Source organism: Neopsephotus bourkii, unplaced genomic scaffold (genome assembly GCF_033783945.1).
Source record: "Neopsephotus bourkii isolate Nb327-2 ecotype Australia unplaced genomic scaffold, CSIRO-AGI_Nbou_v1 NB_1376, whole genome shotgun sequence".
Classification (NCBI taxonomy): Eukaryota; Metazoa; Chordata; class Aves; order Psittaciformes; family Psittacidae; genus Neopsephotus; species Neopsephotus bourkii.
In genome coordinates, this window is record NW_026901855.1 from 3,217,331 (window position 1) to 3,240,699 (window position 23,369).

Below are 23,369 nucleotides of genomic sequence, written 5' to 3' on the forward strand. Positions count from 1 at the left end.
TATGCCATAGATTTCCCCTGCTGCTATCTGGCTCATTCACCTATCACCAGTGTGCCAAGTGCTACTGGTTTGATTATTTTATGCTTAAACAGTATTTTCAAACTTTTCAACATCCACTCTTGTTTCTTCTCCTTAATATTCAAATTGTAAGCATTTCTAAAAGACCACCTCTTTGTCTTCTGAAAAATATGTTGCACATCTTTGGCTCATACAAGACAATAACAACAAAGACCATCAAGATATTTGACAAGATCCACATTTAAGAGCCATCATCTTGTGGCAACTTTGCTGTTGATGATCTGCTGCCTCTTATTTCAGGAACTTCTCACTGTTTCTTACTCATGGATGAATCAGTAGCAGGGACTCTTCACCTCACAACCTACTGGTCAAATACCAATTTTATTTCCAGTGCCTCTGCTGCTTTGCAAAGTTTTTCTGCTCATAACTGTAACCATTTGGTTCTTGTTTGCAGGTCCATTCTAACAGCTTCAGAATATCTCCCTTTTAAACCAGAAAATTCTGCATGTCTCCCTCTTTTTCACCCCTGCCTGCTGAAGGATAGAGCTTGTCTAGTTTTCCTTTATTGCCTTTGCCTCTGGCACTTGTTCTTCCTTCATCCTCTATTTCAGGCTAAGGGTCTCCAGATCTCCTTGACATATGTCCCAAAAGGGGTACATTTCCATTTCTTGATCTTCCCTGACAGCAACCATTCCTTACCACACTCAGCAATTTCATTTCTATAAGGAAATAAATACAGTAGCAAGTCAGCACCACCTTTGTAAGTTCAAGCATTTGTAAGAGGCACTGAAAGTCATGAAGGCCAAGAATGTAAGTCTATCTGTAAGTCACATGTATTTCAAGCCATGGGGCTAAAACCCAGCAGTAGTTCTTGTGTCCCAAGTAAGGTGTACTTCATTCTAAACCCAACATCTATCACACTTCCAAATAAACAACGATACTCATAAATGACTCAAGGCCTTTCATCATTTGTGTTTGTTACACATGCCTAATTTAACCTCACAAATTCCTGAAGAGGAAAAAAAGCAGTTTGTAGGAGATGCTGTGCTTATACCATATACAAATCCTCTATGTATTTGCAAACAAACTGCTGAGTGTAACCTACCTCTCTAAGAACCCGTGGATCTGGAGCAAACCAGCTCTCTAAGGTTATTGAACCTAGCAGGGAAGGAATCAGAGGAATTATGCAAGGAATTAGTGGCAGGAGCAAATTAAATAGGTGAGTTTGTGTGATTTGCCTTGTGGTGGCAAACAGCCCCCTCAAGCTATATGCTCAAAGGGGGACAAACTGCTGACTGAACAGATTTGGGACCCTAAAACAGAATAATCTTTGGGGAAAGTAAGCCAGCTTGTGCACCATGAAGCATGTTGGCAGGCAAATGGACTGTATCACTAAGAGAAAACTAAAGCATCTACATAGAAGATAATGGCCAAACCAATAGGTAGATACAGCTCAATGGATTCTTCTGTTGTGAGGGAGAAAGATGGGAACCTCTATCTGCAGCTGAAAATCCAGCAGCAGACCAGGCACTCCTCCTGCAGAGTCAACAAAAGCAACAGGAAGTGCAGCTTGCACCTCAGCAGGAGAGATTGCTGACATGGGGTCTGGGTAGTACTGCTGGACTTGCAAAAGGTAGTTTGGGCTGGCTTAGCTCTGTGCTGATGGACCTAAAAGATTACCTTCAAATGCCCATCTGCATCTCTGAATGCCTAGTGCTGCTGGTGTGGAGGGTTAAAATTGAGTAGCCACAGAGAACCTCCTCCAATAGAGAGGGGCACGCAGCAAACAGTGTTGAGCTATTTGGCTCTTGTTCTGGCCAGGCTGAGACGGGCTCCAGAGGCATGCTGTCATTCACTGCATCTGGCTTACATTCATGGGGAATGTGCTCAGTTACAGCAGTGAAGCAGCCAGGGAACATCACTACCTGTATGTTCAGAGATGAGAATGGTGGCCTTGGAATGACATCCGCAGGGTCTGCTGCTAGAGCTTAAACCTACTGCCACTCTGGGCACTCCTCTGCAAGTAACATGATTGAGGAAACAGAGATGGAGGGAATGAATTCATGAGACAGACTAGAGCATTCTTCTACAGAAGGCAAGGAAGACTTGGAACTTGCCAAAAAGCTTTAGAAGAATTATTAGTCCTATATCAGCTTACAGAAGGTTCCCCTGAGAGTAGAGAACTCCAGTACCAAGCAGCTGGTATGCAAACTTGCACATACGAAGGGACTGTTCTCTGTACATGTAGAAATGTACACATGTAGAATCTCTACACATGTAGAAATGTGCCCAGCATATACAGATATGTCATGTGCCATTCGAGCCATGGGTGGAAGTCTCTGCTCAACACAGCAGCTTCCTGCATGAGGCAGCAAGAGAAAGTCTTGAGTAGCGAGTGAGGGGTAAAATGTTGAATTGAGACCACATGGTCTGAAATTGTGTGGGTACTCCACTGCTGCCCAAATGAAAAACCAAGGGAAGTCTGGCGACTGCATTGCCACGCTTCCTTAGGGAACAACAGCCAGAAAGGCTTAAGAAGCTTAGTAAAAAGAGCTACCCAGGCCCATACATCTTTAAGTATCAAGGAAAGCTGGTGTATCAGTATAAAGACTTGACAACCCTGAAACAGAACATCATTGAGAAGTCTGTGTGGTAATGAAATAGGTCCCCATCAAACTAGAACTAGTCTGGACAAGACCCTGAGGTTACCAGTGTGTTGCTGCTGAGGACTAATCCCTTAAATGCTTGCAGCAAGTAATGGGCAGCACTGGGAAGGAACCGGGTGACTACAGAGAGGAGGAAACTCTGTAGATCAGGTGACAGCCTACAGTTCCCACAGACTTGGACTGAGACAGAAGCATAAATGGCCTATGTTGAGCAGAGAAATAATCTTGCTCTTGTCTGGTCCCTTATTTCTGAGGTTTGAAGAACTCATACTAGCTTTAAGCGTTTGCCATGTTTTCTGGTATGGAAGACAGACCTGACAGCTACACAACTGCTGCGCAAATCTGAATAAGGAAGAATAAAACTGTGTTTAAAGGCTCTATGCTGGAAGGTTCTTTTTTTCTTTAAAATATTAAAAAACAAATCTTTAACTTTATGTAACTCTTTGTTTGCACCAGCAGGAAGGAAATGTGGGGTGTTTAAAAGTAACTTTAACCTGATGTTGTTTTCAACAGAGGTGCTATTAACAACTGTTACTGTTATACAGTCCTATAGAGTTACGTTGTAATTGATTTCCATAGCAACATGATCATGTCATATATTCTGGATTACAGCTCAGAGGGAGAGGGAATGGGAAAAGCATGGAATGAAGACTGCAGAGCAAAACCTGTCCTGATTATTACTTGAATCTTGAATGTTCTTATTAGTCCAATTTGTTTAAACAGTGTTTATTTGTAGGCAATGTGGAGGATCCAGCCAGGCTGCACCTGCCTCCCCAGGCGTGCTCCAACACAGCCTGGGATTGCACATCTTCAAGGAAGAGCAGGGTGGGGTTCCTCCAAATGACAGAACCTTCTGCAAGGAAGAAGTTTCAAGTTGTGACTTGCAAAATACGCACAACACACTGCTGTAAAAATCCAGCCATCAGAACAAGGAGGATCTAGGCAGGGACTGCAGCTAATCATGCAAAAAGCTGAAAGGAACTGCTCTTTGTACCAAGCAGTGGAGTTCCCACGAAATGCTGTTGTCTCTTCTAAGCATGAGGAAAGACAGGTACACAAGAGCATGGGAATTTCTGCATCATTTCCTGGTATTTAACTGGCACACAAGCCACTAGACATCCTATCAAGGATGCTGACTAATGAATCTCTCTTAGGCTACAGCTCCTTGTTAGCACAATGTGACTACATGTCCACAGATGACACAACTTACATTACCCTGATGGCTGCACCTCTTGCTGCCTCACCTCCAGCAGAAATGATGCAATGAGTACAGCTGAATGAGTGCAGTTGGATGAACAGGAGAACTGACTGCAGTGAGGGGTGTGTGGAGGACAGAGAGCACCACTCAAACCCACACCAAACGTTTGCCAAAAATGAGTCTGTATTCTTAACAAGGTACAGCTCTTGAAAGGCTGCATCCTTTTGATAAGATACGTGGCATAATTTTTCACTGAAGGAGGTGGGATAAAATAGATGCACCAACTGGCCTTTCTTATCAGTGCAGTCTGAGTTCTTCAGGGAGGAATTATCTTTACATGTAACAGGGAGTCAAGCCCATCAACACCACTGAGCAAGTAATAAAAAATACTCCCAAGCTTACTGTTGCACGAAGATGAGAGCTCTTTCAGCCGTTTTAATCCTAGATGTTTTGTACTTTCTCTTTTTATTTTACAGAAATAAGTTACAGACACCGAGGAAGAGACTTCTAAGAGAAAAATGTATAGCATATCAAGCTAGATCAAATAAGCTTGCAACATCTTCAAGTCAGTGGTCTGCAGCAGACCAGATATTCAGGCTTTCCACTCCCTCCCTAGTTCTCCCCCTAGCTCCAACACAATTCGCATCCACAAAAGCTCGTTGTCCTTATCCCAACCATGTGCCAGCCTGGACATGTTCACATGAAACCCCGGGCTACGCTGTGATCTTGTTTCTTGTTAGTTACCATGATGCATGCAGTGAAGAGTAAGATTGCCTCACATAGGTCCAGAATATAGCAGTTCAAAGCAACCCCCTCCTGTCTTCGATTTGGCTGTGCTGTGCTCATTCTCCATCATAGCCAAAGGGGAGCTTCTACCTCTAACACACAGGTATGCACTCTCCTTCACCCCAGCCCTTGGTACGTTGCATCAGTAAGAACAGCAACAGCCTCTAGCCTTGGAGCTATCTCAGGGAAGGACACAGGCTACAGGCAAATAACCTGGCACTGAGCACTGCTGTTCCCGAACACCTGCGTTGCATAAGTGCTTTTGAGTCCAGCTGTACAGAGTCACTGTGACAAAACGCTTTTATCCCAGAGGAAGGGAGGCAAGCAGTTTGGCACTAACCAAAGGCCATGGTCTCCCTCATTCTGATAGGCGTTTGCCATGTGACCTTGGCTAAAACACTTGAGATTACCCATCTGGAAAACAGATAAAGTAACGTAGAAACTTCACCCTTTCCTGGGCGCAGCCCTCGATTATGGCTAGCAAAGTCCCAGCCAGCTGTACATAAAAAGCACTTACTTATGGAAGGACAAAATGCTATTTTGGCTTCCAGACAGACTTGGGGCAGCCCTGCTCCCGGGACCAGCTCCCTACCCCTCGCTAGCCGTCAGAGGCCCAGAGGCAGGAACACGCTGTTAAATCCGTGATTTGCCTGGGGAGCGAGCGGAGGCTTGCAGCAGCATGGCTGCTTTCTCTGCACATTCCTCTGGTGACGCTGCTTCTTACCCAGCATGCAGATAACCCTGAGTCAAGGCTTTGGTATGAGCGGCGCTGCCAGGAGCTGCGTGCTCGGAATAGAGGGTTACAGTTTAAACCGAGGTGAAGCGCCGTCCCCAGCCAGCTGCACCCTGACTGCCCGCCCCCGGGCTGGAGCCAGCCACCCCTTCACCTACTTGCAGAAAAGGAGCTTTCCAGTCACTCCCCTCCACCCCACCACTCACCCAGGGATCATTCCCATTGAGAAGCTCTCAGACTAATAGTAATCCCGACGAATTTAGCTGCTGCTAATAAATCCCACCCCTCTGCCCCTCCCAACCTGCCTCCATGCAAATCCATTTGTAGGTTACTTGAACAATAGCGGAGCTGTAATCAGCCCTCCCCTCTGGCAGCCTGCAGGGAGGGAGGAGGATGATGACAGTGGGGAATTCTGCTCGGCTCCTTGAAGCTGCACAGGCATGTTTCATGTCCCCATTCCCCTCCCCTGCGCAGAGGCGGGCGGGCAGGCAGGCAGGGAAGGGATCACATGGCCGTCTAGGCCGGGCCCAGGCTAGCGGCAATTATATGCTATGGCGGCCCTGAGCCACCTCCCCGGCCCGGCCTGGTTCAGTTCGGTTAAGTTCAGTTCAGCCAGCTTCGGTTCGCCGCCTCCCACCCAGTCCCTGCCTGAGCTGCCACGCCGGAGCCGTGCCAAGCAGCTCCGTGCTGTGGTGGGGTTGCCAGGTTTACAGAGCACTGAACAAAGCAAAGGGCCTTCACGCTAGCCAAGAAATAGAGAAGACCCCAGTGCAGCAGGCTGGGGGAGGCGGCAGCCCTGGCACACCCAGTGCTGCTGTGCCAGGTGGCGAGAAAGAGGCAGCTCCCTATTCCAGCGCTTTGGGGATAAGGGAACACACAGTCTTCTCGGTGTTAAAACTCATCGGTGTCGGAAAGGGGGTGTTTTCCTGAAGATATGTTGCCATCCTACAACAAGCAGCTTACATCTCTGAGATTTCTTTGCAAAGGGTCATAAAAGCAGCGAGTGCATATGGCCGCGCAGAGCTACGGTGGATTGGGGGGGGGAGGGAGGGAGAGCTGTGAGCGGCTGCCAAATCAGCTGAAACCTAAGAAGCTTGACCTTCCTCACCTCCACCCTTGCTCCCACCGCCTCCAAACAACCTTACAAGGGCGCATCGGGAAGGGCCGGCGCACAGCAGCGACGGGAGGGTGCTCGCAGCCCTGCAGCACGCAGGGCCGGGCAGCCGGCAGGGCTGCGGGCTGGGTGGTAGTGAAGGAGAAGGGATACACTTCAGGGCAACTGCAGCCGCTGTCAGCAGCGCGCACTGATACCAGCGTGGCTGGCTCATTCCGTCAAGCCAAGCACAGTAGTAAGGCACTGCAATCTTGAACCTACCTAGCCGCAAGTGGCTCAGCCAGTCCAACCAGTCAGACACCGTACTGGCCGGCCAGACTAGTGACGAGCATTCCCCCCCCCCTCCCATTCACATGTCTAACTGCGCCCTTGTGCTTTTCACTCTAGTTCCCTGAATGGCTGAAAGAGTGGGTTTGCTGTCAGAAACTTGCAATGACACGTAATCTTCCGTGTTTGTTCTCTCAGTAGGCGATCCCATTCCTAGGGAGAAGAGCTGGGCTCCTGCAGAGCCTCCCAGTCAGAGCCAGCAGCATGGGGTTGGGCTGCCCTGTGGCAAACACACAGAGAGGGAGATGTTCGGCTGGCTCGTCGGAGAAGCCCAGTAGTAGCCTCGCTCAGTACATAGACCTAATTCTTCTTTTAAGACATACAGCAGAGAAGAAAACTTGTTTGTAGTTCTTTTTGTATCATCCCATCAGTATAGTGTTCCCCTTCCCAGTCTGCATTACAGGTTTTAAGGCAGGGGCTGAAACAACACAAGCTCAGTGCATGGTTTTCAGACGCTTGGAAAACAAACCCGGTGGCACCTATTTCTCTACAGGGGGGTATAACTATGCCTTCTCCATCTTCCAGGGTATGGTTGTAAGGACAACTACGTAGGTATAAAGCTATGTTTTGGGTAGAAAATGCATGCTGTAATGGATTCCAATGGCGGAACGCCAAGGGGGAAGCTGTTCTGCTTCAATAATAGCCTTACAAGATTCAGCATTACAGTGACAGTTCAGTACTCTGCTGCAAATCTACAGGATGTGTCACTTTGGCAGAGAAGGAGGCTGCTAATGCACAACACGAACCAACCTACTATGAATGGAGAATGGCTGCATACAGCAAAATAGAAGAAAATGGCAAGACCTAGGGAAGAGGGAAGCTGCAGAGCTACTACTGCATAGTAAGCTGGGAACCTGAGTGTTCTGAGGAGACAAAGCCCTTTCCCTTGAGGGGAAGAAAAAACTCAGCTCCCAAGACATGTAAAGAAGCAGACAACCCTTTTTTCCAGTGACTGCTGCAGCTCTGCAAAGCTATGCTGGCAGCCAGCCTATTTGAAGAGATTGCAGTTTCAAAACAATGTTAGTCCTGACTAGTTTGGAGTTCAAATGTTAGAAGGGGGGGGGGGGAGGATATGCTCATACACACAACATTGCGAAGCAAATAAAGATTACAAGGTTTGTACTAATGACCAGTTAGCATTGGTGAGTTTCAGCTCCTGATGAAACTGTGTAGTATTTCCCCCAAACGGACACAGCATCTCCTCACTGCACAAACACTTCCATCTCCAACTCACAGAGAGCTGCCAACGCTTAAAAAACAAACATCCAGTGACACACATGTTCTAACCCATTTCTTAGAAAATAGGCTACAAGGCTATTAAAAGAAATGTCCAGAATAATCTAACTGGAAAAAAAAAAAAAAGGAAAAAAAGAATCAACCCTCCTTGGGAAAATAAACTATTTAAATACTTCCCCATAACCAGAAGGAAAGAGAGCACAACAAATGACCACCTGGACAAATAAATTCACTTACACAATTTATTGAAGCAAACACTGGGCTTTACCTTAAATAACTGGCAAATATGGGGGAGGGGAGCATTACTGTGAAACACAGCCATCAGCTGGATCTCTGCACAGCAGACCCACTCCCAGCTCCCTTTTCCTCTATTTTGAAGAAAGGTTACAGCTTGTTTGTCAGCTGTGAACATCTTCAGAAAGAGAGGAACCTATGGAGTGGGTTCAAAGCAGTACTCCCTAATACGCCCAGACTGGCTGCTTAATGAGCCAGAGTAAAGGAAAAGGTCACATGGTTACAAAAAACCTCTACACAGCAAATGCCCCGTAGCTACGGTTAACTTTAATTAACTGCATTATTACAATTCACTTCAAGCTTATTTTCCACCTATGTCTACTGCCCCTTACCTTTCCTTTGCCACTGAAAAATCAAATGGATGAGTCTCCTAAGTGGGCTTATGTTTCCAAAATTCTGACTGGTAAGAGCTTTTCAAGAATGCTCTGCAATTAAAGAAATCCAACTGGGGCTCTAACTCCAACTGCTGATGACTGATTTCAAGATTACAGGAGTAGTTCTGTTTATATAAATCAGAGTATTTGCGCTTCTGTGACATAATTAAACTTCGAAAACCCAATAGTTTTTCTCTTTTAATGGCAGTTACAATTCACACGAATGTTACTGCTCTCCTCACTGGGTTTAAAGTCCAGTGTTATCCATGTGTACAATTTTCCTCCCTGCCAGTCATGAGCTCACCACGTTAGTCTCCCCATCTCATGATTTAAAAATAAACTGCTATGTGGGAACTGCATTCTTAGAAATAATTGAGAATAGGATCAGTACAAATCTACACTCTAAAAACCATATAGGTCGTATCAGATAATTAGCTCAAAAGGCATACATTGGATCTAATAATTAACTCAAACCATCCTTTTCCTGCATTATTCCTTCCAATTCATTACATAAGAGCAATATGCTCTAAGATTTTTAAGCACCATTATATCACTTAATGGAAAGAAAAAGAATATAAAGACATTGTCTGAAATCACAGATATAGTGATGGCAAAGACGGAATCTCAAGACATAACCCACCCACCCAGTATAGCCAGAGTATGTGTACAAGAGAGCAAAGATCCATGCCACAAGGCATATAGTCTCCAGGCTTTTCCCATCTTTCCACCAGGAGTAGTGATGAAAAATGTCTCAGGAGCAAGCAGATACCAAATGTCATCCAGACTTTTAAAAAGCACCTCTCTTTACAGTTTCAGGGCTTTCGGGAGTGTAGGGATCCTTAATATTCATCAAAACTCAGCGCTCATAACCTATGACACTGTTGCATTTGGAACAGCTCTGTGTTCTGCTGGTCAAACTGCAAAGGATTTCTGCAGAGCTGCTGGTTTTGTTTCGGGTTTTCTCTCTTTCTTCCACTTGCCTCACTGGAAAGGACAAAGTTCATATTAGGTTTGTTTGCATTTTCTACCTAGTGTAAGGCCTGTGTATTTACTTTGCCTGTTGATAAACTAACAGGTATTGCACTGCTCCTCTATCTCCAAAAAATGCCAATGTCACATAAAATAGTTAATTATACAAAGAATCCCATATGATCATTGCCAAAAGGAAAGTGTTACACTTCAGTGCTTTAAGGAAGCTTCCTCATCTGAAAACACAGAACAACCCCTGACTTGTTCACCAGCTCAGTTATGGAAAGCCACTGCCTAAATGGGGTAGCTACCCATCAGCTGCAACACCAACTGCAGAAGCTGTTATTTCCCACTCCCCTTTTCTGCACTGTGCTCAACTACAGAGCTGCCTCACCAGGAGTCTATGGCTGATGTCGAGCTTTGACAAACACTACCAAAAATCAACTAAAGTTATTAACCATGTGACGCTGGGTTTGGGTTTTTTTTTTTTGTGAAAGAGGGCTTAATTTCAGTTCTGAAGCCATATTAAATTGCACAGGCAATGGATGCATCCTGTATTTCAAACAGTTTGCAGCTGGAGAGCTGGGGTGGGGGGGAGAAGGGAGGAGGAAATGAGATGCAGAAACAGTAAATAGAAAATGCTTAGTCAGCAACTGTTACTGCAACATTAAAGGTGAAATGTAAATAGGCAAAGTGCCAAGATTTAGATAAGTTTGATAACAGCATCAACATCATCATCTTACTACATATATATATGTGAAAATGTGTGTACAAGTGCCACAATTATCACGAGGAACTGCAGGCTCAGGGGCTAATGGAGACTTTTAAAGAGGCACTATGGCTCATGCATGCTGCCTGTGCTCTGAGAAAAATGAAACTTGCTACGCCAGAAGTATTAATATCAATTGAATTTATTACAATTTACTAAGCTCCAAGGCACATTACAGTGTTCTGTTAACTACAGAAATGTATAAAGGACAAACAGAGCATGTTTTTCATGTACAGCATTTTGCTCTACTGTTCAAAAGCATCCGTGCATCAATAAAAGCAAAAACAAAAAACACATGAAGATTAAAAACGTTCAGATCAATAGAAACAAACTGAAACATTTTCCTTACAAACTTGCAACAAAAAAACCGCCCTCCCCTCCCCCAAGAGCCACCCCACCGTTTTGCAAACAAACAGAAAAAAAAACAACCAAAAAAAAAAAAAAAAAAAAAGAAGGTGAAAGACTAACACTCAGGGCTTGTCAAACATAAGCTGTCACCATTTTTGTAGCAATTTTTTAGGCATCAACACTGGCCTTGGCAAAATTTTTTTTCTTTTTTTTGTGGTTTTTTTTTTCTTCTTCTTTCAGAGAAGTGCATACATTTACAAAAATACACACCAGCAGCAGGTAATCGCTAAGGGCTATTAACTTTGTACCTAGCCAACACACTGCCAAAGAAATGAGAACAGGTATTATGTGGTAACCAAACAATATTATATTCTGTTTAACAAAAACCAGCTCTATCCTTCAAATGAAGAAGAGTACATACCTTTGTTTCAAAATATAGAAACATACGACGAAAATAATGTCTATACATAAGACTAACTTTTGCAGTTTGTTATATTCACAATTCTACATCTTCAGGAGTCTGAAGGGATTGGATTTCCTACTCAAGGGTCTCTCTCCTTTTTCACTTTAACGTCCCCAGCTAAAATGGTCGCGATCTCGCCCTGCATAAACGCCCAAGGCACATTGGAACCGACTAGGGGGCATTTCTCTCCGCTGGGGCAGTAGACCTCGCCAGTCGCCCCTTGGGCCTTGATGCTCTCTCTGGAACAAGGGAAGCAGAACTTGTGGCTGGGCACAGAGGGGCACTGAACAAAGTGGGTGTCCTCCAAGCGTTCGTGGCAAATGGTGCAGCACAGGGGCCCGCTGTTGGCCATGGGGGAGTCCGGAATGTTTTGGGGATGCACTTGGTCCATGGCGGGGTGGGCGCTGGGGGGAGGAGGGGCCACTTGTAGGTTCATGTCCCCATTGCGAGAGGCCAGGCGGCGCTGGCCTGGCACCGAGGCCGGCGACACAGGGCTGCTGCTGTTTCTGCGGGTGGACGTGGTGGAGTGCACCGAGCTGCCGTCCTTGGGCGAGTGGGCATTGCCCAGCGTGTCGGCCACCGACATGAGCGCGGCCATAGGGGACTGTCCGTTCTGGGGGGCGGACTCGGGCGGCGTGGTCCGGTTGGAGTGAGGCCCGAGGGGCGGCGGCGGCGGCGGCGGGGGGCCCCCGCCGTGCACCGCCCCGAAGCCCCCGGCCGACATGGTGAGCTTTAGCGCTTCGCTCTGGCTGGCCATCCACTGCTGCCGCTGCTGCTCGTCGCTGAGCTTCAGAGCCCCCTCGGCCGAGTCCGAGGGCTCGGGAGAGGCTTTCCTCTTACGCATCGCCCCGCCGCCGCCACCGCCGCCACCGCCGGGTCCCCGGGAGGCGGCGGCCGTGCCCTGCGCCCCGCCGGCCCCAGCCCCCGGCCGCGGGAGATTCACCAGCGCCGTGGGTAACATGGGGCAGCTGGCGTCCAGGTAGGGCTGCGGCAGCATGTCGGCGCCCACCAGCTCCTTGAAGAAACGCACGGACTCGGGCAGCAGGTCCCCGAGGAGCCGCCAGTCGCCGGAGCCGTGCTTCTTCTCGTACTCCAGGTACTTGAAGCCCGAGGAGAGGCCGCGACCGAAGTCCTTCATGCAGTCCTGGTACATCTGCTTGGCCACTCCGGAGGCGCTGGAGAAGACGGTGCCGGAGCCGCTGGGGTACTCGATAAAGAGCTTCAGCTCATAGTCCATGCCCGGCTTGGAGACGGCGTCGAAGGCAAAGACGCGGCCCAGCAGGGCGTGATCCTTCTTGAAGCGCACCTCGTAGGGGGTGCAGCCGGCCAGAGTGAGCAGCGTGTCCCGCACGATCTTGGGCTTGCTGGCCCACTCCTCGGCCCGGTTCCGCAAGCTCTCGCTGAGCTCGGCCAGCGCCTCCGCGTTGCGCTGCTTCTCCTTCAGCTCCCGCTCCTGGTCGCTACTGGACACCGAGCCCGGCCGCTTGCCGCAGGCCTCGGAGGACGAGCCACCGCCTCCCCCGGCGCCACCGCCGCAGGTGCCCCCTTGGGAGGAGGCGGAGGGAGCCGGGGGGCCCCCGCCGCCGCGGCCGCTCAGGCCCCCGTGCGGCGGGGGCAGCGCCACGCCAGGGGCGGCGGGCCCGTTGAGGAGGGTCTGCGGCAGCAGGTTTGGGGGCACGTTCATCTGGGCGCCGGCGGCCCCCGGGGGCAGGCCGGACACCAGCCCCCCGTGCGCCCCGCGGCGGGAGGAGGAAGAGGAGGAGGAGTTGGGGCTCTGCCGGTTCAGCTCCGGCGGCCCGTCCTCAGGCGGCTTGGGGAAGCCGTTGGGCCCCCCCAGCCCGTTGGGCAGACGGGCGCCGTGGCTGCCGCCCAGGCTGCCCGGCGGCGGTGGGTACTCGAAACGGCTGCGCTGCTCTGCTGCGGCGGCGCTGAGCCCGTAGCGGTCCAGACTGGACTGGGTCAGCCCCGCCGAGGCTGCCTTGGAAGAGGCATCCACATGGTTGAGCTGCTGCTGGGCCGCCGCCGCTGCCGCCGCTTCTTTGGCGGACAGCGTCACTGCCTTGACGCCGACCGGCGGCGGGGGTCCCGGGGAGCGGCCGTCCTGGAAGCAGCCGTGCGCCCGCTTCAGCTGCCGGGCCGTCTCGATCACGAACTCGATGCGGTCGGCGCCCTCGTAGTTGACGCAGCCCCGGCAGACGGGCTCCGTGAAGTCCCAGATCATGGCCCAGGGCATGCGGGGCAGGTCGCACAGGTAGCAAGACTGCCTCCGGGACGACGACACCTGCGCGGCGGACATGGTGCTGCTGGCCGGGGAGCTGCTGCCGCTGCCGCCGGGGTCGGGGCTGGCTCCGTCTTCCCCCCCGGGCTGCAGGGGGGGTGGCTCTCCGTACCTGATCCTGTTGCCCCTTGTAGCAGGGGGATCGTCTGCTTTTAGTTCTCTCCTGCTGCCGGAGAGGGCTTCTTTTACCTGGTCCTGCCGCTGCTTCCCCGGTGGGGTGGGAACCACTTCTACCGCTCCTCCGGGGGGCTGGGTGGGGGTCGCCTTCTAGCCGCTTCTGTTTCCCTGCGCTCTCTAGCTCTCCGCTGCTGCTGCTCCTCCTCCGGGAGGAGGCGGAGGTGCACGGAGGAAGATGGGGGGGTCACCTTCCACCCGCCGTGGCTGCCTCGCGAGCTCGCACTTCGCTACGTGCTGATCCACTGCCGCGAGCGAAACAGGGATACCAGCACGGAGCTGTCCGGTCCCGCCGCCGGCGGCTTCCCCGAGCGCCGGCGGAGTAGTGGCGGCCCGGAGGTGGCAGCGGTGGCGGCAGCAGCGTGGCAAGCGGCGCCGCCTGCTCCTCACTCACATCCTCGCCGCGGCTCGCAGTCCGAGCGCGGGGTGCTGCGCGCCGCCGCGTGTGCCTGCGCGCCCCCTCCGCCGCGCCGCGCTCCCCCCGCGCCGCGCCGCGCCGCCCCTCCCCTCCCCTCCTCCGCGCCGCGCTCCCGGCTCGGCTGCGCCCGGGCGGGGCCCCCGCGTCACCGCCGAGCGCCCGCTCGCCGCTCCCCTCCCCCCGGCCGCCGGCACGGAGCCCACTTGTTGCGCGGCGCGCGCATGCCCGGCGCTCTGCCCGCGCCCGCCCCTGCGCGGCCGGCGGCAGCTGGAGCGCGGCGGAGCGCGCGGGCAGCCCGCGCTGCCGGCTATGTTTGGAAACCTGAATGCAGCTCGCGCCCTGGCCCCCTCCTCCCCTCCCCTCCCCTGCCTGCGCCGCGGTGCCCCGCCGCGAGCCGCGGCCAGGGAGCGCGCGCACGACGGCGCGCGTGTGCGTGCGTGCGTGCGTGCGTGTGTGTGTGCGGGGCTTGTTCCCGACCCGGGTGTCTCGGTTCGGGATGCCGCAGCCCCGCGGCCTTCCCTCTCTGTCCCCGCTCTGCCCCTGCCACCGAGGCTGACGGTGGGATTCCCGCACGCCGCGGCTGCTGAGGCAAACGGGAAGGGAGGGGGGGGGGGGGAGGGATCCCGCGTTAATATCCGATTTCGTGTTTCTCTTTCAGCGATCCCGGTGACAGAATGACACAGTTTCTGTAAGCCCGGGACTGCATCAGAAGCTTTTCCACTTCTGATTTGTTTAAATCGGCCATGTTTGCCGAGTGCTTCAGGTTGGGCTGGGAAAGACAGCGCTGTGCGCTGCTCGGGGGGTAGGAGCGGCCGGGCAGGTGAGTAACCGCTGTGATCTCACCTCGCTCATGCACAGGGACACCGGGTTTTCCCTGCGCTGGGAGAGGGAACACACGGCTGCTTTTTATCTGTTTACCCTTCTCTAGCTTGCTAACATTTGCATAACACTGCTAACGGGCAAATTACTCAAAGGAACTTCGTCTGAATGCAAATAAGCCGAGAATGCATTTCACTGTGAGGAAAGCAAAGCTCCGAAGCCTTCCTTCTCCCGAGGGTGCCCTCTCCCCGCCGGTGCCCTGCCTGGCGGGACGGGCTCTGCACAGCCCGCTCATACTCTCGCAGCACCCTGTGGCTGCTTTGGCAAACACCGACATCGCCGTCCCCGTCCAAAGAACAATAACCTCCCACCGCGGGGACGCGGTCCGGTGGGGACCCGCCGTGCTGCATCTGCGAGCGGCCACCGGCGCCGCGTCCCCGGGCCGCTCCCGGGCGCACGGTGCCTGCGGCGGGGCAGGCTCGCCCGCTTCCTGAGTGCGGAGCCGCTGCCAGCCTGGCTGCGTCTGGCGGATGTCTCGTTCAGCCCCTGTTCCTGACTCCTTTGTTGCTAGAAACGCCGAAAGCCGAGTCCATTCCAGGTTTCCCTCCGCGCTTTAAAGGGAGTCGGGGGTTCTGTGGCGCGGTGCCACGGCTCCCTTGAGCACACCCAACGCCAGCAGCGATGCGGCACCGAGCAGGAAAGATACCTTCCATTCGGCTAATAACGCTTCAAAACTCACACGATAGAAAGTTGTTGCTTTAAATAATTCGTTTCTTATCGCTGCTGCATCTCATTTCCATTTTTAGTTGTCTAAAACGTTTTATATGGTCTGGTTATAATTTGTTAAACTGACAAACGAATTTGATATGGATGTGAGTGGAATTATTTTACAGGGAAGGCTTAAGGAAATGCGTATTCTGAAGTTACAGAAATGGTAAGACCAAATAAAATCCAGTAACAAAATAAATTCGGACAAAGGGACTTCTTTTCCATGGAAAGCTTGTCAAAGCAGGAGTAGAGATAGAAAAGTCTTCGGGTTGTGTGAGTCTCCTATGTGCAAATTGGCTGAAGAAGATGCACCGAAGGAGAGTGGATTTCACACTTAGAAATTTCACACCTAAACCGTGGCCATTAGAGAGGCTTCACAGAAGCAAGCTTCCACTATGGCACATTAAAACTGGTCAAAGTGAAAGTCTTTGCTTCCAGCCACAGTGATTTAGTGATGGCTGCAGGATTTCTACTTTAATATGACTTTGCTTGACTAAACAAGCATGTGTTCACTCTGATTCATATTGGAAGGTCACCTCCTTTCCTATCCTTTTATTGCCCCATGCTGATCTTCATAGGAGCAGCAGAATTGGGCTGTGGGAAGAGGTCAGCCCCTGCTAAAAAACTCAGGTTAAGAGAGCTGAGGTTTTCCCCTTCATCCCGAGTGTCTGGGAATTCAGGTCTGCAGCATATCCCGACTGCATTTCAGTCCCCGGGTTATACAAACCCAACAACATGACAAGGCACTCTGTGTGCTTGAACCACCCCTCACTCTGGCTCCTTGCTCCACTGAATCCTCCTGCAAGAAAGCCCTTTTTTGGTAACACCTCACAGGAACAGACTTCTTGGCTCACAAGAGCAGCCTTTATAGTGGGTGTAAATAATAATCACCTTAGATATAATCTAGTCTCAGAAAACCATTTACAGGTGCTGTCAACTCCCTTTATAGTTTGTGAACAGAAAAAGAGAAGAGATTAGCATCTGTGACCCAACCAAACTGCCTTTGCTTTTACTTGCAGGATACACAGTTGCGGAAATATGTTTGGTTTTTTTCTGTAATGGTTAAACTTTGATTTAAACTTTGGCCATGGGCACGTACTGTACCGTTACGCAAGCAGCACTTAAGGATGAAGTGTCAGCATAGCAACAATATGGCCAGCAGCAGCGGTCATTTCTGCAAAGCTGACTGATGAAGAGAACTGCAATGTAAATGCAAATAAATGCCACGCTGTGGCACCCTCACAGGGAACGAGTTGTCAGGATCAATTTAATCTGGTAGGGGAAAATAGATTGAACAGTGGCAATGTCACAAAGCTCCCATCTATGGCAGCAGTGTCCCTGAGAGGGTAGCAGCGGGCTTTCCTGCTCACTTCCGCCTTTCCTCTCCTTCGCCATGTGAATGGCGGGGCAGGAACAATCCAGATTGCTTTTGCTGGATTTATACTAAACACGTCTGGTGTTTATTTAGCTCTGAAATAATCCAGGAATTAAAATTACGTTTGGAGAAGGAAAAGAGGAATCCCAAACAATGAAGCCATTCAGGTGCCTGATCTGGCTAACTGAAAGAAAGAAGCGAGCAAACAGAAAATAGCGTAGGAACCCCCCAGACAGTGGCTTGTTTAATAAGAGGATGGAGGGGCGCACAAGGAGGGACGGAGCTGCAAGCAATTGCTACCCAGCTACTGCTTTTTGTGCAGGAATGCGAGTCAGCACTTTAGATGCAGCATTAGGGATTCTGTGGAGATTGCCCCAAGTTTACAACCTGCCGGTAGTCCCAAGGGATAAGGAATATAATTTTCACTATCAGAAGTGAAATACACTAACTCCTTCCTTTCCGCACTAGGATAAATACTGCCATCCGATAATCCATTTTCCTTTATTCCTGGTGCCTTTATTTGGAAGTACACATGCACACACAAGCATATACACATCTGTGCTACATTAAAACAGCAGGTGAAGCTCTAATTTAAACAAAGGAGTCAAAACAATCATACTGAACACAGCATGCAGGGGGTGGCCAGCACCCTTCTTAGTGCCACCAGCAGCTATGGGAAGTAAAGGGTACAACACACTGTGAAGGAGTAAGTGACAAAACCCAGGTGCCTGGCTACGCCCCAGGTCTGTCAGGCTTTGCTCTGTGCCATTCCCATGCCTGATCTCCCAAAATACAAGATTACTGTTGATCTGGATGTGGAGTACTGTTGATACTGGAGTACTGATTGATCACCAGTCCCGTGTTAATTATGTGAAATATAGGACAGCCCCAAAGTTTGCAAGCAGTAATAATTAGGATCCCATGATCTCGGCAGCTTGGGAACTAATGGTCTGGTCTGCCTTTACATACTCACAGCCTGGGAATATGCTTAACTCTTTCTTGCTCACTCTAAGAAGTTTTGGCACTGATCAGTGCAGCAGGCACATCAGCTGGTTCTTCTGCAGGCGCTCACCTACAGAAATGGCTTTTTTCTCAGCAGTCAAAGCAGCAGATATAGCTGGAAAAAAAATACAAGAACCAGAAGGGAAGTGCACTTCAAGAGTGTGATTTACATGGATTTACCTCAGTATAACAAATAAAATAGAATCCATCACAATCAAATCACTAGCTTCAACACAGAGATCAGCAGCAAACAGAGCACTCGGTGGTAAAGGGAGTGTGTTCAGCAAATCAAAACACAAACACTTCAGGAAGGAGTTGCATCATTTTGTCAAATTAAAAGTTAAACACTATTGTCTTCTACTAGGAGCTGCCAGGAAGTGTCAAAACACCTAGGTACAAAGAATAGGAGTGTAAGTACGTGTTTCTGTTTATCATTTCAGTTTTCATCATCATTCTGTTTTTTCCTACCATTCTTCAGGTAGTGAGCCTTGCTGACTTGCAGAGCCTTATCGCTTTACCATCCAGGAACTCTGCCCTCTTTTCTTCCTTCCTTTTTTTCTCTCCTTGATCTGCAGTGCGGATCCATTTCTTAAGGGATGTTGCCTGTTGTGTCCTGTGGTTTTCCCAGTCCCATTTCCACACTGCTGCCAGAGAGGGGACGCCAGGGCACAGCCCAGGGGGTGGGAGGCTGCCATGCCCACAGCCCAGCCGCTGATGAAGCTAGGCCACCACCACGTCATGTGTCCAGCCAGGGGCACTCTGCAGCCCAACCTCTCTCTTTGGCTCTGGAAAGCGGTTAAGCGTCCTCTTGGAGACCCACCCCAAATCCATTTTAAACCCACCCGCGAGCCCAGATTTCCACACGTTAACCTTTGCCAAATCTCATAGTGCAAAATAAGACACACGTAATTAATTCTGCTCCCTCCACAAGGGGCTAGCGACTAGGTAGCATGTTCTAGGCTGGGATATTGCAGAGGGTGGGTCTTCCACTGTTGTTATTTTTACTTTATCCCTGGACTGTTTTCATCTTACATCCTGTGGACATAGTAAACAATCAACAATAATGAATCAACTGAATCGGTACTTTTTTTAAAGGCTATTCCCACTGAGAGCCACTTGCACTTTCATGACAGTTAAGAATCTGCCAAACATTAGCTTAGTTACCAGAAAGACAGGCTCCCCCCTCCCTTCACCCCATACACAGATTGTTTATCAAAATGTGCTGCCAAGAAAAATATCCTTGCTTTTGGCCTCCACCAGTGATTAATAACACTTGAGAACTGAACAAAACTTCACTGTGTTTTCCAAAAAATGGGGGAGCTGGGAAGGAGGTGGGCAGCTAAGAAAGAAAGAAAGAAAGAAAGAAGAAAAGTAAAAGAAGGAAAGGAAAAAAAGGAAGAAAGGAAGGAACAAAGGAAAGGAAGGGAAGGAAGGGAAGGAAGGAAAGGAAGGGAGGAAGGGAGGGAGGGAGGAAAGAAAGAAGGAAGGAAGGGGGAGGGGGGAAGGGAGGGAGGGAGGGAGGGAGGGAGGAAGGAAGGAAGGAAGGGAGGGAGGGAGGGGGGAAGGGAGGGAGGAGGGAAGGGAGGGAGGGAGGGAGGAAGGAAGGAAGGAAGGAAGGAAGGAAGGAAGGAAGGAAGGGAGGAAGGGAGGAAGGAAAGGAAGGAAGGAAGGAAGGAAGGAAGGAAGGAAGGAAAGGAAGGAAGGAAAGGAGGGAGGGAGGGAGGGAGGGAGGGAAGGAGGAAAGAAGGGAGGGAGGAAAGAAGGGAGGGGAAAAGGAAAAGAAGCTGCACAATCTTAAGTTATTTCACATGCCATAACCTTCTTTTCCTCTGTCATGAGGCTATCTGAAAAGACCTAAACTACTTTTTCTCCAAGGCCATGTAGTAAATGCTGATTAACATTGTTATTGAAAGAAGGATGATACGGACACTGGATGAGGGCGAGAATAGAAACGGGGTTGGGGGGAGGAGGCAGTTTCTTTTATGAGCACATATCAAGATGAGCTATGGGGGGAAACTGAGGGGGAAAAGGGATCATTTACTTGCTTTTCAAAGATTGTTGGTAAAATTCCTAAGGGAGACTAAGTGCCAAAATTAACTGTCTTGCTGTATTACTTTTAGACACTACTGCCTGGGTGAATTAAGTCAAGTCTTCAAGCAGCAGCCAAAGATAGCTGCAAGCTGAAAAAGAGGCACTACATTTCCTTGTTTTGTGGTGAAACTCACAAATTTGTGGAGATTGTCTTTGCTCCAGGGTTTTTTTTTTCATATCTCTCTCTCTTTTTCGCCTTCTGGGCTATTTTTACTCTTTTTTATTTGGCTTTAGAAATGTGTTTAGTAACAGGAAGGCAAGGTAAGAAACAAGCATTTGTTGAGAAAAACCAGGAAAGTAAAAAAATGTAAGTGCATCCATGTATACTGTCTCTACTTATATGTATACATACATGTGAGAGTATACATACGTATGTAAGTCATATAAGGAATTTTCATTACTCTCTATTCCAAAAGATATAATTTAGTAAAAGATAATAAACAGCTCTTGAACAGTGGGATATAGACTAGTGAAAACAGTTTACTGAAATTAATGATGCTGGATTGAACCAAACCTTCCCTTTGGAATTAGCGCCAGACATAGTTTTCCTGAACCCTGTCCAAGTGCCTGAGCGACAGACAATTTTCATTCTATTTGTGCTAAAGGCTTATGACTAGTGCTGGAAAATGAAGCCCTTGCCCTTGATCTTGGTGCAGATTAAAAAAAAAAAGAAAAAGCAGAACTGTGCCAATTTGTTTCCTTTGCCAATAGAAGCCCTTGTGCTTGTGCTTTGGGTAATGCAAAACAATGAAAAGTTCACACGAAAACTCTTCATTGAAAGGAAACCCACCAAGAGCCATGTTCTGTGCTACATTCATCAGCCCATTTCCGAGAGTCTCACAATGTCAGCAAAATGCGGAAGGGTAAGGGCAGAAAACATTTACCAGCCAGCAATACTGTCTTCTATTTCTATTCCATGTCTCACTGCTAGGCGTTTGATGATGATTGCTAAAAAACACTCTGCTGTAAATCTGCACAGTCTCCCCCCTGCTAACACCCATGTCCCCGTGTTCAGGTATTGCATGTAAAGTTGGGGCTGTGCAGAGCTGCTGTCGCCGGAGCTGTTGTCGGAGCTGATTCTATTTCTGAGGGATGAAATACACATCTGACATACCCCCCCCCCCCATTTACAAACAGTGCCTATACTGTAGAGCTGTCAGCCAGCTAATCTCCGATTGCTTTTTCCTAGATTATTAATAAAGTTAGAACCCCAAGCAGAAGGCGTTTGCTTTCATTGTACAGTCTGCACTTGTGACATGGTACATGTGGAAAATTTTGAGTGCACTGCAGTGAATGGTCTGGGGGTTAGTTTTTAGCTTCCGCTAAGTACCTGGCAGGCTGCCACGGCTGAAGGATTCTGGGAACTGAAAGGCTCCCAAGTACAAACTGCCAGCATTAAGCAGTCCTGACAGCTCTGCTCCTTCCACACTTGGCAGCAGTTCAAAGTGCTCTTTCATTTGAAAGGCTGGAAGGCTGCCATGTGCAATGCAGATTTGCTGTGCCTGCTCTCATAAGGAACTGATAAATGCCGTTGCTGTTGCCATGGGGACAGGAGGCTATCAGAATGGCCTTGTGATCTGCAGCCTCTCAGCTCTGCAGGCTCTTTTTTTTTTTCTTTTTTTTTTTTTTCCCTGAGATAGTGAAATAAATGTTATAGAGAAGGTTAACTCTTGAAGGACAGGAAGCACTGCCTTGAAAGGACTGGGTGAGCCTCTGCGCCTGGCTCCGTCAAAGCTGGGAACAAGATTAACACATACCTGCCAACTGTCCCTATTTGGGAAGGCCTGGCCCCAGGGATCTTTTTAAGGAGGGAGGGAGAGAGGCAGGGAGAGAGGGAGGGAGGAGGAGGAAAGACCTTCTTCTCCCCACTCAATGCCTCAATATTTCTTTTCCAGCTCAGGATCTCCCAACATAATGAAAAGGCTGCCCCCTTTCTCCCCCCTCACTATCCCCACGTACAGTTTTCAGATGCTGGGGAAATGAATTAATTTACTATTGGATCCTGTAACATGCCTGATGTCTTTAGCTCTCATTAACAGCACTGGACAGCCAGCAGGATTAGACCCATTATGTGGACTCCATGTGTGGTTAATGTAAGTAAAAAGAAAGAACAGTGTGATACAAAACTGCATGTTTAAGAGAGATCTCGGTGATGATGCAAGTCCTGATAGTGAATCTCAGCGTCCTATTTCCCAAGATTAAAATAAACACACCCTTGAGCTATGCAGTTTGTGTGCCTATACAAATGACTGTGCACATCTACTACTGAAAAAGCTGCACGTCTACTACTGAAAAAGCATAGAGAAAAATATAGGTGGCAATTATTTTCACCAGAATTTAAGCCCTTTTCCTGTGTCTTTTTTTTTTTTCACATTATTTCTTTCCATCTCTGCTACAACAATAAATTTGTGCTCCCTGAGGACATTTTGCTGCAGTCCAGTAAACTGAATCCTGTTTAACCGAGGCAAAGCCTGAACATGACATCAGAGCAGGGAACAATGGAGCGCATCACTCCCCTCCCTGACCACACAGCAAACTTCAGGGCAGCAGTTAAAAAGATCAATCTGGGCATGTCTCTGTGTTTACTAAGCACATATGAAATGCAATAAGCATGCAGACAGTGGCATAAAACAGTAAAGCATTGGGGGAATTTAATGTATATTCTGGAGTGTTAGCAATTTCAGGGCTTTGTTTGAAACTGGGCTAAAAAATCAACCACTCCCCACGTGAACAAATCCCCACCTTCCTTCTCTGGACATGGGTCTCTGCCTGACAGAGTTGTATACTTCTATCTTTCCAACAGATGTGAATGGTATCATCTGAAATGGCATGTTAAAACTGAACAAACAGAATTCCAACCCAGATTTGACAGATAATCTGCTTAACAACTTCACGGTTAACCAGTAGCGTTTTTAAATAAACACTACCACTCTTACTTATTTTAGTTTCATTTCAGTTTCATTTTTTTTCCGCTGTATTCATTCTTTAAAAGCTTTTTTGGTTGCTAATTGTTAAGCAAATGTTTGAATGAAGAAAGTGGCCATTTGAAAAACATGCAAGGGAGGATGTCTTAGAAATAATACAGGAATATACACCCTGCGTGTGTCACACATGCACACGCACGAGCACCCTTTACCTTTCCTGAATTA

The 23,369-nt window shown here is 49.1% G+C and overlaps 1 protein-coding gene and 1 long non-coding RNA gene across 2 annotated transcripts; both read right to left on the bottom strand.

Annotated features, from left to right (window-relative positions):
• Positions 1 to 239: 239 nt before the first annotated feature.
• On the bottom strand, positions 240 to 5,587 carry LOC133219857 (uncharacterized). The gene is made up of 2 exons (XR_009727547.1): positions 5,186 to 5,587; positions 240 to 737 (listed from the first exon to the last, which is right to left on the bottom strand). It is a non-coding gene; the product is annotated as an uncharacterized LOC133219857 (long non-coding RNA).
• Positions 5,588 to 10,608: 5,021 nt separating this feature from the next.
• Positions 10,609 to 14,199, bottom strand: IRF2BPL (interferon regulatory factor 2 binding protein like). The gene has a single exon (XM_061367429.1). The coding sequence runs from the start codon at positions 13,589 to 13,591 to the stop codon at positions 11,375 to 11,377; it is 2,217 nt and encodes a 738-aa protein (XP_061223413.1). The 5' UTR covers positions 13,592 to 14,199; the 3' UTR covers positions 10,609 to 11,374.
• Positions 14,200 to 23,369: the final 9,170 nt, after the last annotated feature.